At 39.2% G+C, this 13,726-nt stretch overlaps 1 protein-coding gene across 1 annotated transcript; it reads left to right on the forward strand.

Annotated features, from left to right (window-relative positions):
- Positions 1-72: 72 nt before the first annotated feature.
- Positions 73-13,649, forward strand: LOC139946588 (GPI ethanolamine phosphate transferase 2-like). The gene is made up of 14 exons (XM_071944283.1): positions 73-158; positions 823-1,066; positions 1,702-1,892; positions 2,119-2,328; positions 2,902-3,090; positions 3,807-3,948; positions 4,973-5,191; positions 5,541-5,755; positions 6,177-6,458; positions 7,015-7,319; positions 9,292-9,468; positions 10,120-10,492; positions 12,322-12,488; positions 13,391-13,649. Exons 2-14 carry the CDS (start codon positions 871-873, stop codon positions 13,632-13,634), a joined length of 2,910 nt encoding a protein of 969 aa, XP_071800384.1. The 5' UTR covers positions 73-158; positions 823-870; the 3' UTR covers positions 13,635-13,649.
- Positions 13,650-13,726: the final 77 nt, after the last annotated feature.

The raw sequence follows: 13,726 nt of genomic DNA on the forward strand, positions 1-13,726 counted from the left end.
CGGGGATGAACGTTGCGAAAAGGCACGCCGTTACCGAGTACCATGAAACAAAATGGCTGCGCCCATGAGATAGTTTTTTTGAACAGGTAAAATGTCGAATTAATTCAAGTGTGCGATTAAAAGCTGTTGGCAGATGAGAATTGTGAATATATTTTATCGTGAGTGTCTATCTTTTGCATTTTATTTCACTGTCTAAGTAAAGAAGAAATCAAAACTTTAGAATTAGCCAACTTTTTATTTTTCATATTATTTAGCATAGCGACTCTGGCCTAGCGGTAGCCTAGGGCTTAGGCTGGGCTTAGTGGAGTTGGCCACACGGGCTAGCCCAGGCTTAGATTCTGAATAGTTGCGATAATTCACATTGTATCACTACATCATGTACAAACCCGGCCCTCCTCCCAATTTTGGACTGAATTGGTCATCACATTCACAGTTCCAAGCAAGAGAATAACGAAAGAAGAAAAAAACCTTAATTTTGTTGCACAAACTTGTGTGCGCCTCAGATGAAAAGGCTTCAGGCATGAAGTTTAAGTTAACAATTATTTTGAGTAATTACCAACACTGTGTCCAGTACAAATCCAGTAAAGGCTAAATAAATTGTTATAATAAAGAGTGGCAGGATAGTATAGCGCCCTCTTTATGCGTACACGAGTGGTTCGTTAACACTAGGTTTTTCACTTTATCAGATCTGGGTACATGCCAGCAAAATATACCCTGGACCCCTGTCTATACTAAATTAGGTAAAATAACACAACAAATCACAAAAACAACAAACAAACAATTTTTTCAATTAAGCCACTTTATCTTTTCTACTTCTTTCAGATAGTACTACTATAAGTAGGAAAAGAGAAGTAGTCTAAAGTTCTCATCATGCATTTATCACATCGCCATCTGTTGCTGCTTTGTGTCGTTGGGGAACTTCTGGGACTCTACGTTTTCTTAAAAGGATTCTTTCCTATAAAGAAGGCTGTAGAGGGCTATGCAATGTTTGAAGGACTTCCTGAAGAGCCATCGACTGAAACTTTGCATCAAGATGACGTGATTCCCAGTGTGGCAACTGGATCTGGTGATTTTTTCATCTCACCTACAACTGCTCCCCCCCCCCTCCGCCCCCTCTGAACTTATTCCCACAAACTTTCACCTACATGTCAATTCATTTATAACCCATTTCAAGTGTTGTTCCTAGAAAGGAGCTGTTCAATTATTCCATCAAGATCAAGATCAAGATCGTCCATTGTTGTCAATCTTTTTGTCTTGTACCACCTAAGCCCCTCCTGTGTGGCCATTTCTCTGGAGGATTCCTCAGAGAGTATGGCCACACAGGTGGGGCTTGTGCCACCTTATTTCCACCTTTTATTTCTTATAAATTATACACTTTAGTGTGGCGTCACAGCTGCACCATCTAACATGTCCTATAGCTGAACAAGGATCTCAAAATTTAAGGCCATTGAAAAAGTTCAACAGGAAAGTTCTAAAGGGGCACCAAGGCCTAACCAGGGCCTAATATCAGCCTGCCAACCAGTGCAACCGATTGTCCACTTTTTGTTGTAACAAGGAAAAACAGTTGCTATTAGCATTCACTGTCCATACAAAAGTTTCCAGTCTAAACATTCAACTCTGCAACATTTTCTGAGTGACATCGTTCCCTGTTTAAATAATTATAAAGACAAATTTAACCCTTCAAAATTTTCTTTTGAACAGCTACCTCACCGATCCGCCCTGTATTTGGCCGTCTCGTCATTATTCTTATAGACGCCTTGAGGGCAGATTTCATATATGGTAAGCGCAATCAGGAAGACATGCCGTACACCAGGGAGCTTCTAAGTGGGGGATGGACGAGGAGTTTCTTGGCTAGAGCTCATCCTCCAACAGTCACAATGCCAAGAATTAAGGTGAGAATGGATGGTTAATTACCTCTGCCAAAATTACCCATCCTGTTATCGGTATTTATTAATCAAAAGTGTTCTAGATCTAGGCAGTGGACACTTGGTAATTACTAAAAATAGTTATTAGCATAAAACCTGAAGTGAGCACCGCAGGGTAGACCCAGGGAAGCTAAACGAACGCACACTCTGTATACACTATATAACAATCTCAATATTTTTGTGTTTGTTGCAGGCGTTGACATCCGGGACCATTCCAGGTTTCATTGACATCGTTTTGAATCTGGACTCCTCGGCTTTAGCGGAGGATAATCTCATCTCACAGATGCATCGTCAAGACAGGAAGCTCTTCTTTTATGGGGACGACACATGGATGCGTTTGTTCCCGGGACATTTCACTGAAACTGACGGCACAACATCTTTCTTTGTCACCGACTACACTGAAGTAATAGATGTTAAATTGCCATCAAGGATAAAGAATATTAAATTTGGTTTTTACCGTACAGACCAATGTGTGTTAGCACTGTGTACTCAGTACGTACCCGAGTTCTGTGAAAATAATCACAGGCAAATCACTCGGGTGGGATTCGAACCTACAACCTTTGCAATTCTAGAGCAGTGTCATACCAACTAGACCACCGAGATTGCGTGAAGTGTGTAGCAGTTGGGCACTGGAAACAGAGTTCAACAGTTTGGGTGTTGGGTAACCGTGTGTTGGATTTTGTTTAGATTAAAGCCTGGTTCATATTTCCAGCAAATGCTTCATGCGGAGCGAGTTTGACGTCACAACTCTATTTTCACTGTGAATAATTTGCAGGAGTTTAGCACAGGACTACTCTTGCGAATTTTTTGTTGCAAATTTTTGACGTCAAAATTGGCATTCCAATCTCTGGCTTTTTAGGCCCTACTATTATCAAATGAGCACATAAATTGTTAGTTGTTTTATTCCCTCAAAGATTTTTTTGTTGCAATTGAAAACGAAAATAAAATACTTGAATGTTACTTTTTAACTTTTCAGGTTGATAACAATGTGACAAGGCACGTCCAGCCAGCTTTATCCAACCCTCATTGGGATGTCTTGATCCTCCACTATCTTGGTCTGGACCACATCGGGCATCTCGGTGGGCCTACTAGCCCTCTAGTCTCCCCTAAACTACTGGAGATGGATGGTGTGATCCGAAACATCCATCAAGCATTGATAGAACAGGTAAAGGAGATTTGTAATAACTAACCCTGGGCGACAAGTGTCAAAGTCGCAACTATTGATTGCTTAGTTGAGTCCCGACTACCTTTATTCAACTACTCGATTAATCGTGGGGCCACGTCTACTACAATAATAGTCGCGACATCCTGAAACACAATTAGACACCAGTGACACAATCTTTCAATCCTTTCAGCACAAATTTTACCATATTGCGCCTGCGGCAATGCATCTTGGGAATTTAAAAATAAGTCGCGGCTAGTGTCAAAGTTGCTACTATTTGGGGTGCGACTAGATGAGTAGTTAATTACACTGGCCACCCAGGCTTAGTAATAACACTGGGTTTTTATATAGCGCTTTATCACACTGATGGGCCTATTAAACTGCTCATCATCTTTTTCCTGCAATTAGGTGGGGCTTGGTTTTGAAGTTCCAGATCTACATGTATTCCTTTACTGTAGCACCATGAACTGGTTTAAAAGGTGCTGTGGCACAATATGCTGCTGATCAGACCAGAAACACCGAGGCGAACCCCTTCACTTTACGACAAGTGCATTGGGTTCTTTCATATACTTAAAACAACCACCGAGACCATCCGAAAGGACACAGGAATAGTAGTTTAAAAGTGTCTTGCGTGACATGATTTGGACTCCAACTCACACTCTGCTTATCAGAAACACAAGAGCTTGATTAAACTGGTGTCATTTCGTTTGTATTGTCAGGATAAATCTTTGTCACTACCGAGTCTGATAGTACTATGTGGTGATCATGGTATGAGTGATGCAGGCAGTCATGGTGGTGCATCAGCAAGTGAGACTATTACACCTCTAGTCTTCATCAGCTCAGCATTCAAGCAAGATCAAGGTTAGAGTTCTAAGACCCCCTCCCAAGAATCCAATAAGGGGCGAATTCAAAATTAAACAATCGGTAACTCGGGGTAAATCTTCATTTTCCCCCGGGGTTTTACAAGGCAAAAGGAAGTCGGATCATAATGAGCTCATTATCTACGGGTCAATGAACATCGCTCTTGGAGCCAAGTTTACTTCATTGATATCGCCGTCGGCCGCCCCGCGGTTTGGCAGAGGCTCGGTTAATCCGTAATTGATACTGTTAAACAATAGACCAGTGGAGTTTGCGGTCCATTGGTTTCTTTAGAACCAATGAGTACCTGAATGGATCAGAAGAACGTTTATTGGAGCAGCCAGGCAGCTGTCACTAATCCGATAATCCCTTGCTGACGTAATCCCAAGCACAAATCTTGCCTTTTGTTAAATTGCTCTTTGTATCCGTGGTCACCCAACCACGACCAAGTTGACCCAGCATGTGCAGACGGATATTCATGATTTATTGTTCGTATGCAAGGCTGTAAATACCCTGTATTACCTCGGGGGGTTCTGAAAAAGCCCCCGAGTTACCGCTTGTTTAATTTTGAATTCGTCCCTAACAGATCCAATCACCCAAAGTGATTTCCCTCGTATAGCAGAAGAATATGATACGCAAAAAGTACCAGTTGCTACTCAAACAACATGATTTGCTATTCAATATTGGCATCCAGTGTGCATAAAATAAGTTTGGTCTAAATTTGTTGGGACAAAATCCTGTTAATGTTTTTATATTGGACTGGTAGAGGTGACTCAATAGTCACTGTGTCATTTTTGTCTGTGATCAATCTAAAGATGAACAAATGAGACAATTTTGGCTTAATCCATTGTGTGAGTCGGGAGAAAATAGTGGAAAAAAACAACTGTATGTTTAGTTACTGAACTTTTTACCTGCATTTCACAAAACTTGTTTCAGTGAATGAATTTTATGTCAGAAAATATCCTTTTGATTTTTCTTTTGGCAAAACTCTGTAAATTTACTTGTTTAAAAAAATAAATCTTTCTAGAAACCCCAGTGCCACACCCAGAAGAGGTGCAGCAGATTGACTTAGCCCCAACCCTGGCTATCTTCTTGGGACTACCCATTCCTCAGAACAGCTTGGGTCAAGCCATCCCTGCGGTGCTAGAGGGGAGCCTCTCTCCTCGGGAACAGTTGAGGGCGCTACAGCTGAATAGCTACCAACTGAGTCGGGTGTTGGAACAGAACAAAGATTCGTTTAAATCAGGTAATATAATTTGTTAGTTTCACCTTACACAAATGTGTGTTAAGCATTACTTTCCGAACTTCTGTTATGTTTTAGAAGAGGATATCAATATACATTATTTTAAAAGAATAAGATAAGTTTTTGACATACACTCCCACATTAAATTTTATTGGTGATCTTTTGTTGAAATTATGACAGTCTTAAAGGCATTTTTGGGATGAAAAACTATCTCTTTTTCTTACTTTCAAGGGTATAGTTCAAATCATGTTTTATAATAACAACAGCTTTCCAGTGCTCTTACTAAGTAAGTTTTTATGGTCATTGAATACTCTGCCTTTAAGAGAGTTTTTTTCTTTCTCTCATTTCATAGATATTGCTTACTCAATGTATCAGCATGCTTTACGTCTGCATGCCACCTGGCTGTCACATACAGCTAATAGCTCAACCCACAATGCACAGAGCCTGTTTGACAAAGCGGCTGGGCAGTACCTGAAAGCCATGGGTTCTATGAGGAACAAGGTAGCTTCATCACTTTCGCGATATGACCTACATGCCATGGGCTGTGGGGTGGTGTTGTTATGGCAGGTATGAAAACAACTTCAGTTCCTTTCAGATTTTCCAATAGAAGTGCGTTATGCAAAATAAAAATGGCATTGTCCTTTCAAATATGAAATTCCAGGCCTGGTAACACTTTGTTATGTAGATCGTCTTGTTATATATTGTTCTTATAAGAAGTAGATTGAGAATTGAGTGTTGCCTTTTAAATATTGTACACAAATTTGTTTATTTGTGTATGTATTCTGTTACGCATAACAATTCTGTTATTATTACAATTCTAAACAGCAATGTAGATAATACAAAATGGTTTTACAGAAACTAAATACACATTGTTACTCCACAATGCAATGCCTCACATCTGCAACTTAGAAAATGAAGTATTTCTGAAATGAATCTTATTAAAAATCTGTGCCGTTGCTAATCAATGTCTCACCTTTTTTCTTTGAAGGTTCTATTCCTGCTTTGCTACAGCGCTTCCTCACTTGGCACTTCACTGACCCCTGACCTCAAGCCTTCACTCTTGCTTCTGATTGGCTGTTGCCTAGCAGCGGGAATAACCCAGATTGCACTATGCACAGCAGCGGGTGGGGAGACCAGTGAACTGCTCTGCATACCAACCATTGGGGCCGGAACGCTACCATTACTTCTTACAGTGACAGGGGGATCACTGGCGGCCATTTTGGTATCAACTGGCGGCGGTCTTAAATGGCGTCAGACGATTAAAAAAAATGTAAGTTGTTGATGACAAAAACATTTCAAAATCAAGACAGATGTTTCACTATCGGTGTAATTTTTACAAAATGTCCGAGGATCAATCTTGAAAAATATACCTACACCTCCCAGCAAAGGGGACCAGGGGTGGATTTCACAAAGGTAGTCCTAACTTAGGACTATAGTCCTAGGCAATGCTAAGAGATAGGACTGGTCCTAAGTTAGGACCAGTAACTCATCCTAACTTAGGACTGGTCCTATCTCTTAGCATTGCCTAGGACTAGTCCTAAGTTAGGACTACCTTTGTGAAATCCTCCCCATATTCTTTTGGGGGTTTATGTCATCAAGTATAGATCAAGTTGGAAGTCAACAACCCCAGGTCAGAATTAGGCAACACTGTACCCCTTTTACTATTGGGCTCTCAAATCTGTCTAATAGACAACAATTAAAGACCTACAAAATAATAATGAGGCCAACGCTCCGTTTTCCCCTTCTTTAGTTGGGTGCACCCTTTAGGGTTTTTCATACTTGAGTGATTTTTACATCCAAGTGTTTCTTTCTTGTTTTTCTTAAAGTTTCAGAGCCTGTCATGGTGTGAGATTTTCCTATTAATAGGAACAGTGTCCCATACCCTAACATTTACTGCTAGCAGCTTCATTGAGGAAGAGCATCAAACATGGTACTTCCTAACTCTCACTCTCCTACTGGCCGTCTTCATCTATGTAACAAGCGCTGCTATTGGTCAGTCCGTGGACAAGATGGCCGCAAGGGTTGCTATGGCGGTGGCAGCAACTCTTGTTATTTGTCGGTTGCTGAGGGCGTGGAATCAGACCGGGATGAAGTGGGCGGATAGGCCGGACATTGGAGATTGGTTTGTCAGGTAAATTCATTTTAACTTAATAAATAATAATAAAAAAATGGTTCTTAAATAGGGCAACTTCTAGTAGCTAGATCAGGCACGATGTATGGTCTTCTGAAAAAGGTGGGAATTTTTTGCTCAAAGTACAAAGTACAAAGACTTCTTCCCTACATATCATGTACACATGGCGTAGACTCTAATTGACTTTTCAGGCCCTCTTAATCCTTATTTTTCAGTTTAAAGACAGTGGACACTATTGGTAATTGTCAAAGACTAGCCTTCACAGTTGGTGTATCTCAACATATGTATGAAATAACAAACCTGATTTTTGGGGTTGAACAAAGAATTGACTAGAGTGGGATTCGAACCAACGACCTCTGGATTAACGTGCTGGCGCTCTACCAACTGAGCTATCTAGCCATATATTGGCGGTGTCCCTATTTTGTCAATATCTTTGTTCGGGGTTGCCAGTCAGAAGCCATACAACCGTTAACTGCCGTGTAGCCAGGGATCACACCCAAATTACGATACAACCTGGGAAGCGGCAGCCAGGGGATCACCCTAATGGGATGCGACTTTTTGTTTCAGATATCAATATAAACCACAAGGTAAACTTTCCCTTGTGGTTTATATTGATATAAATAACAAACCTGTGAAAATTTGAGCTCAATCGGTCATCGAACTTGCGAGATAATAATGAAAGAAAAAACCACCCTTGTCACACGAATTTGTGTGCTTTCTGATGCTTGATTTCGAGACCTCAAATTCTAAACTTGAGGTCTCGAAATCAAATTCGTGGAAAATTACCTCTTTCTCGAAAACTACACGTCACTTCAGAGGGAGCCAATTCTTACAATGTTTTATACCATCTATCTCTCCCCATTACTTGTAATCAAGAAAGGTTTTATGATGATAAATATTTTGAGTAATTACCAATAGTGTCCACTGCCTTTAAGAGAAGTGATCATGGTCAAGTGCCTTCCTCAAGGACACAAGGGTCATGATCAGAATTCAAACCTACACTCCGATGACTGCTCGGCCAAGACACACCACAAACTAACACCCAAACTATTCCTATTTATTGGTAAAACATGTGCATATCAAAATTAATTTTAAAGGGTGGCTGCAGTGTTTTTTTTATTCATTTAAAGGAACACGTTGCCTTGGATCGGTCGAGTTGGTCTTTGAAAAGCGTTCTATAACCGTTTGTTATAAAATTGGTATGGTTAGAAAGATGTTGTAATAGTAGAATACAATGATCTACACAAATATGCCTCGAAGTTGCGTGGTTTTCGTGTTACCTCGTCGACAAACACGGTCAGCCATTTAAGGGGGTCAAAAACTTGACTCCCATAAATGGCCGACCGTGTTAGTCCGCGACGTAAAATGAAAACCATACAATGTTGAGTGCTACTTGTGTGGATCATTGTATTCTACTTTTACAACATCTTTCTAACCATATGCATTTCATAACAAACGGTTTCAAACGCTTTTCATATAGACCAACTCGTCCGATCCAAGGCAACGTGTTCCTTTAAACGATTAACCATGACTTTTTAAACCTAAAATATTTTTTAAAATTGTTTATTAAATGTGCAAGTATTTTAAAAATGGTTTTCAAGAGATTAAACGTTTGCATAAACGTGACATCATGTCGGTAACCCGAGTCGTTGGGCCCCCTGGCTGTGTGCATATAGAGACGTGTGCACTGTGTGGCCTGGTACCTAGGCGCGTGTAGTTAGGGACCAGACTCTTTTTGCCGAAGATATGTTTGAATTCCCGACGTGACGTCGATGGTAGGGGCTGTAACAATCCACAAAAGGGTCATTACGCAAGTCAGATATGTTGGGAAACAAAACACATTTATTGATGTTCAATACATATATCAGAAATAAATGACAGCAAAATTAACTGTTTTATTTTAGTTCACTGCAGCATCCCTTTAAATTGAATATCATAATCACTGCGAAAACATAATCTTGTTATTTCGTAGACCAGAGAACAAGACGAGTCTTTCCATCTTGACTATGGCTAGTTTCATGATCATATACATCCTACGCTGCTTCAAAAGACCAAACTATAGACTTCTAGTAGCTCTGGTTGGGGCTTATCTCTACCGCTATGCAACAGGATCTGTGGACTTGCCAGTGTCACTGCCAACTTCTCAAAAGTAAGCATTCTTGTAGCATACTTAAACACCAACAGTAAATCTTTTGCATTGAAGTCGTCCAGCCACCATCTTAGTGGTAACTCGATGATGAAAAAATGGAATTGTACAGATTTGTACGCGTGGTGGCTCAGAGGAATTTACCAAGAAACCAATGTCCTTTTGACATCATATGCATAAGGTTTATTAAAAGGTTTACATATTCAGCATTTTATAAATCACATAAGTTGATCACATTTAGTATTGATTTGTTTGTCCACAGCATTTAATGAAAATATCACTCAGCACTAATGCTTGAATTAAAATAAAAACCCAGCAATAATAACTAGTTCAAGAGACTTAGAATGGTACCATTCTAGATACTGTCATTATAAATGTTATGTTATTATTATTATTTCACAATAACGTCTCAATGCACTTTTCACTAGTGCCTGGATATCAGACAAAGTGTCTGCTGTGTGTTTTGAAGTTCTACATATTCATCCGTTTTTTTTTTTTAATTTCTTGGTCTGTTCTTTTTCTAAGTCTTCTAAAACCTTATTTTATGATAACCTGTGAAAAAAGCCTCTCCTGGGAACCTGTATTGTGAATTTCCGTCTTGTTTCTAAGAACAGATATAACATTTCTGCAATATGTTTGCTATTTTGTTTGCAGAGGACTCCATGAAGCAAGGCTGGTGTACCTTTTGCTGTTTGTCTCCTTGGCAAGAGTTTCTCTGAGTTATGGAAGGCAATTTTACATCTCCCATAACAAGAGTCCAAACCAAGAAAATAGTCACAAAAACTCCCGCAAATCGGACATGAAAACGGCAGATGTGTTTCGCTTTGGACAAGTTTTTGATGAACTATACGACATTCACATTATGTTGGTGGCGCTGTTGCTGAGACCTCACAATAGCGCTGTGGCAGCCATGTTAGTTGTGCTTCAGTATTGCATTGTGGGAGTAGTGTTACCATGGTTACAGATGAGAGCATGGGCAGTGGCCCTGGTGCATGTATGGATGGGACAGGCTTCTTTCTTTGCTCAGGTTTGTTGAGTTTCTTTTTCTTTTAAAGGGTCTATGTACTTTTTGTAGGACAAAAAACACAATTTCCACAGATTTACACTCAACTTAAAGAAGATAATTATAGTAGAAAGCTTCCCTGAAAATATTACTTGCTGAGGTGCTGTAGTTTTTGAGAAATGAATAAAACAATGTCATGAAAATAATTTTCTATTTTAGCATGTAAAAACGTATTTTTGTGGCATTTTTTTTACCTCATTTCTCAAAAACTACAGCACCTCAGCAACCAATATTTTCAGGTACACTTTTTGCTATCATTATCTTCAAACGGTGTAAGTTTAATGTAAATCTGTGGACATTGTGTTTTGTGTTACAAAAAGTACCAAAATCCTTTAAAGTATGATAAAATTTCACTTTAAGATAAAGCGACAAAAGGTCATCAAACCATTACTCACAGTGCTTGGTAGACATTGTGTTGCAAACGTAAGCCTGCATTGTTGGAGGCACTTGAGACTAATGGTAACTACTGGTAACTACTCAAAACAAATAACTGACTTTGTAACTATCAATGGAGAGCTGTTGATAGTAAAAAAAACATTGTAGGAAACGACTCCCTCTGAAGTAACAAAGTTTTTTAGAAGGAGGTAATTTCTTACTAAAAAAGTTTGAATTTGAAAAAGACTTCAAGCCTGAAAGCACACAAATTTGTGTAAAATCACTGAAAATCCAGAGCAATGTCTACGCAGGAAGAATTATCTGCAATTGGAATACACATTTCTGATAGACTTTACTTTCAGTAAAGCTTCTTAGAATCAAATTTGTAGAGATACAAACTGAAAAAAAAAATTCTGCATGACTTCAAACCCGAATGTTTCTCAAAATCCTTTATACTATCGAAAGTTGCTGAACTTCTAACCAGGTACATATTCATTGCCATTCATTTTAAAGCCATTATACACTTTCGGTAAACGGTATTGTCCAAGTCCCACACTTCGTGTATCACAACTTCTATATAAAATAACAAACCTGTGAACATTTAGGCTCAATCGGTCATCGGAGTCGGGAGAAAATAACGGAAAAACCCACTCTCGTTTCCGCGCCTTTCGCCGTGTCATGACATGTGTCTAAAATAAATCCGTAATTCTCGCTATCGAGAATTGATATTGTTTTACCGTGTTCTCAAAAAGTAAAGCGTTTCATGGACTAATATTTCAAGAGAAGTCTTTCACCATTACCTTCTGTAAACCCTGTAAATTATTTGTAAATCTGTGAACTTTTTTTTTTTCTGTACCGAAAGTGTATAATGGTTTTAAGAGTGATTACCTTTAATGTACTATTTCTTGTAAAAAAGGGAGTATTATTATTATAATGATAAGATTAGCTTCCGACACCTGTGATAAATCAACTTCATCATCACTCCAAACTTCCAGTTTCATTTCGTTTAATTCCCATATCTACACTTTAAAGACCGCAGACACTATTGTTAATTGTCAAAGACCAGTCTTCTTACTTTGTGTATATCAACATATGCATAAAATAACAAACCTGTGAAAATTTGAGCTCGATTGGTCGTCGGAGTTACGAGATAAGTATGAAAGAAAAAACACCCTTGTAACACAAAGTTGTGTGCTTTTAGATGCTTGATTTCGAGACCTCAAATTCTAAACTTGAGGCCTCAAAATCAAATTCGTGGAAAATTTGTTCGTTCTCGAAAACTATGTCACTTCAGAGGGAGCCGTTTTTCACAATGTTTTATACTATCAACCTCTCCCCATTACTCGTTACCAAGTAAGGTTTTATGCTAATAATTATTTACCAATTACCAATAGTGTCCACTGCCTTTAACCACACAGGGTAATTCCAATAGTATTGCAACAGTGGATATATCAGCCGGGTACGTTGGTATGAGCTCATATGTACACTCTGTGGCTGGTTTGTTAACGTGTATCTCAACCTATGCTGGTCCTATACTATGGATGCTTAGTCTATTTGCCTATACAGCTAAACACCATTCACAAAGGTAAGCACAAAGTAAACCACTTCTTTGAGTTATAAAGAAAAAAGTGTTAACCAAAAATATTTTGTTTAACAAGCTGGTGCTATACCAACTGAGTCATTAAGCCAAGACATGACAAAGACACGTGTTTAACACAGGTCTGTAAGCACAAAAAAACTTGCTAAGCACAGACAAATATTGCTTAGCAGAAACTGGTTACCAGTCAAAAGTTCATAAAGTTTACACTGTTGTGACTGGTGACCCCCTCATTTTTGCTTAGCACAGAAATTTGCTCAGCGGTCTTTTCTGCTCAACAGTGCTATAAAATTGGGCCCTTGTCACACGAGGCAACTTTTGCAGGCAACTTGGAGGCAATCTATGTGATGATTATACAGAAATGAACGGTGCACTAAAGGGTTATACCTCTAGACGATGATCAGAGCATACTGATCGAAACATTGAGTTGACACCAACGGTTCTTTTTAGAACCACCCAAACTCACCCCCAACTCAGATTAACATTACATGGTGCTACCGCAAACATTGCTATATCGTATTTCAAAAGTTTCAAATCCTACTACATGTATAAGAAGACGATCAGAGCATACAGATCGAAACGTCGAGTTGAAACCATCGGTTCTTTTCAGAACCACCCCAACTCATTAGAGATAGTCATTACATGGTGTTACCGCAAACCTTTCTATATCGTATTTCCACCATGCAAAGTTTCAAATCCTACTATAAGAAGACGATCAGAGCATACTGATCGAAACGTTGAGTTGAAACCAATGGTTCTTTTTAGAACCACCCCAACTCAGATCTTATCATTACATGTTTACCGCAAACCTTTCCAGGTATTTCCACCATGATAAGTTTCAAATCCTACTAAAGGATTAATGTTTCATATTCTTAATCTTTTCTGTTCAGATATAATTCTGCCATACTGGAAGTCACCCACACACTAGCCTTGACTCGAGCCCTACCTCTAGCCTTTTACACTGTGCTAGTCTCTTTCCAGCGGTATCATCTATTCGTCTGGAGTGTATTTTCACCTAAGCTACTCTATGACACAATGCATACATATGTAGTTACTGCAGGCATTGCAGTGTTGTTGGTGCATTTGGGAATTATAAAGTGGTTAATGCATCACAGGATGAGCAAGACTTTATAACAACAGAGGCACTGGTCCTTGCCTTGGTGCCCCTCAAATGTTCCACTAGAGGTTTACAATTTTCCTCATATAGGGGCCCTGAATTGCCCCAT

This window comes from Asterias amurensis, chromosome 13, assembly GCF_032118995.1.
Source record: "Asterias amurensis chromosome 13, ASM3211899v1".
Taxonomy (NCBI): domain Eukaryota; kingdom Metazoa; phylum Echinodermata; class Asteroidea; order Forcipulatida; family Asteriidae; genus Asterias; species Asterias amurensis.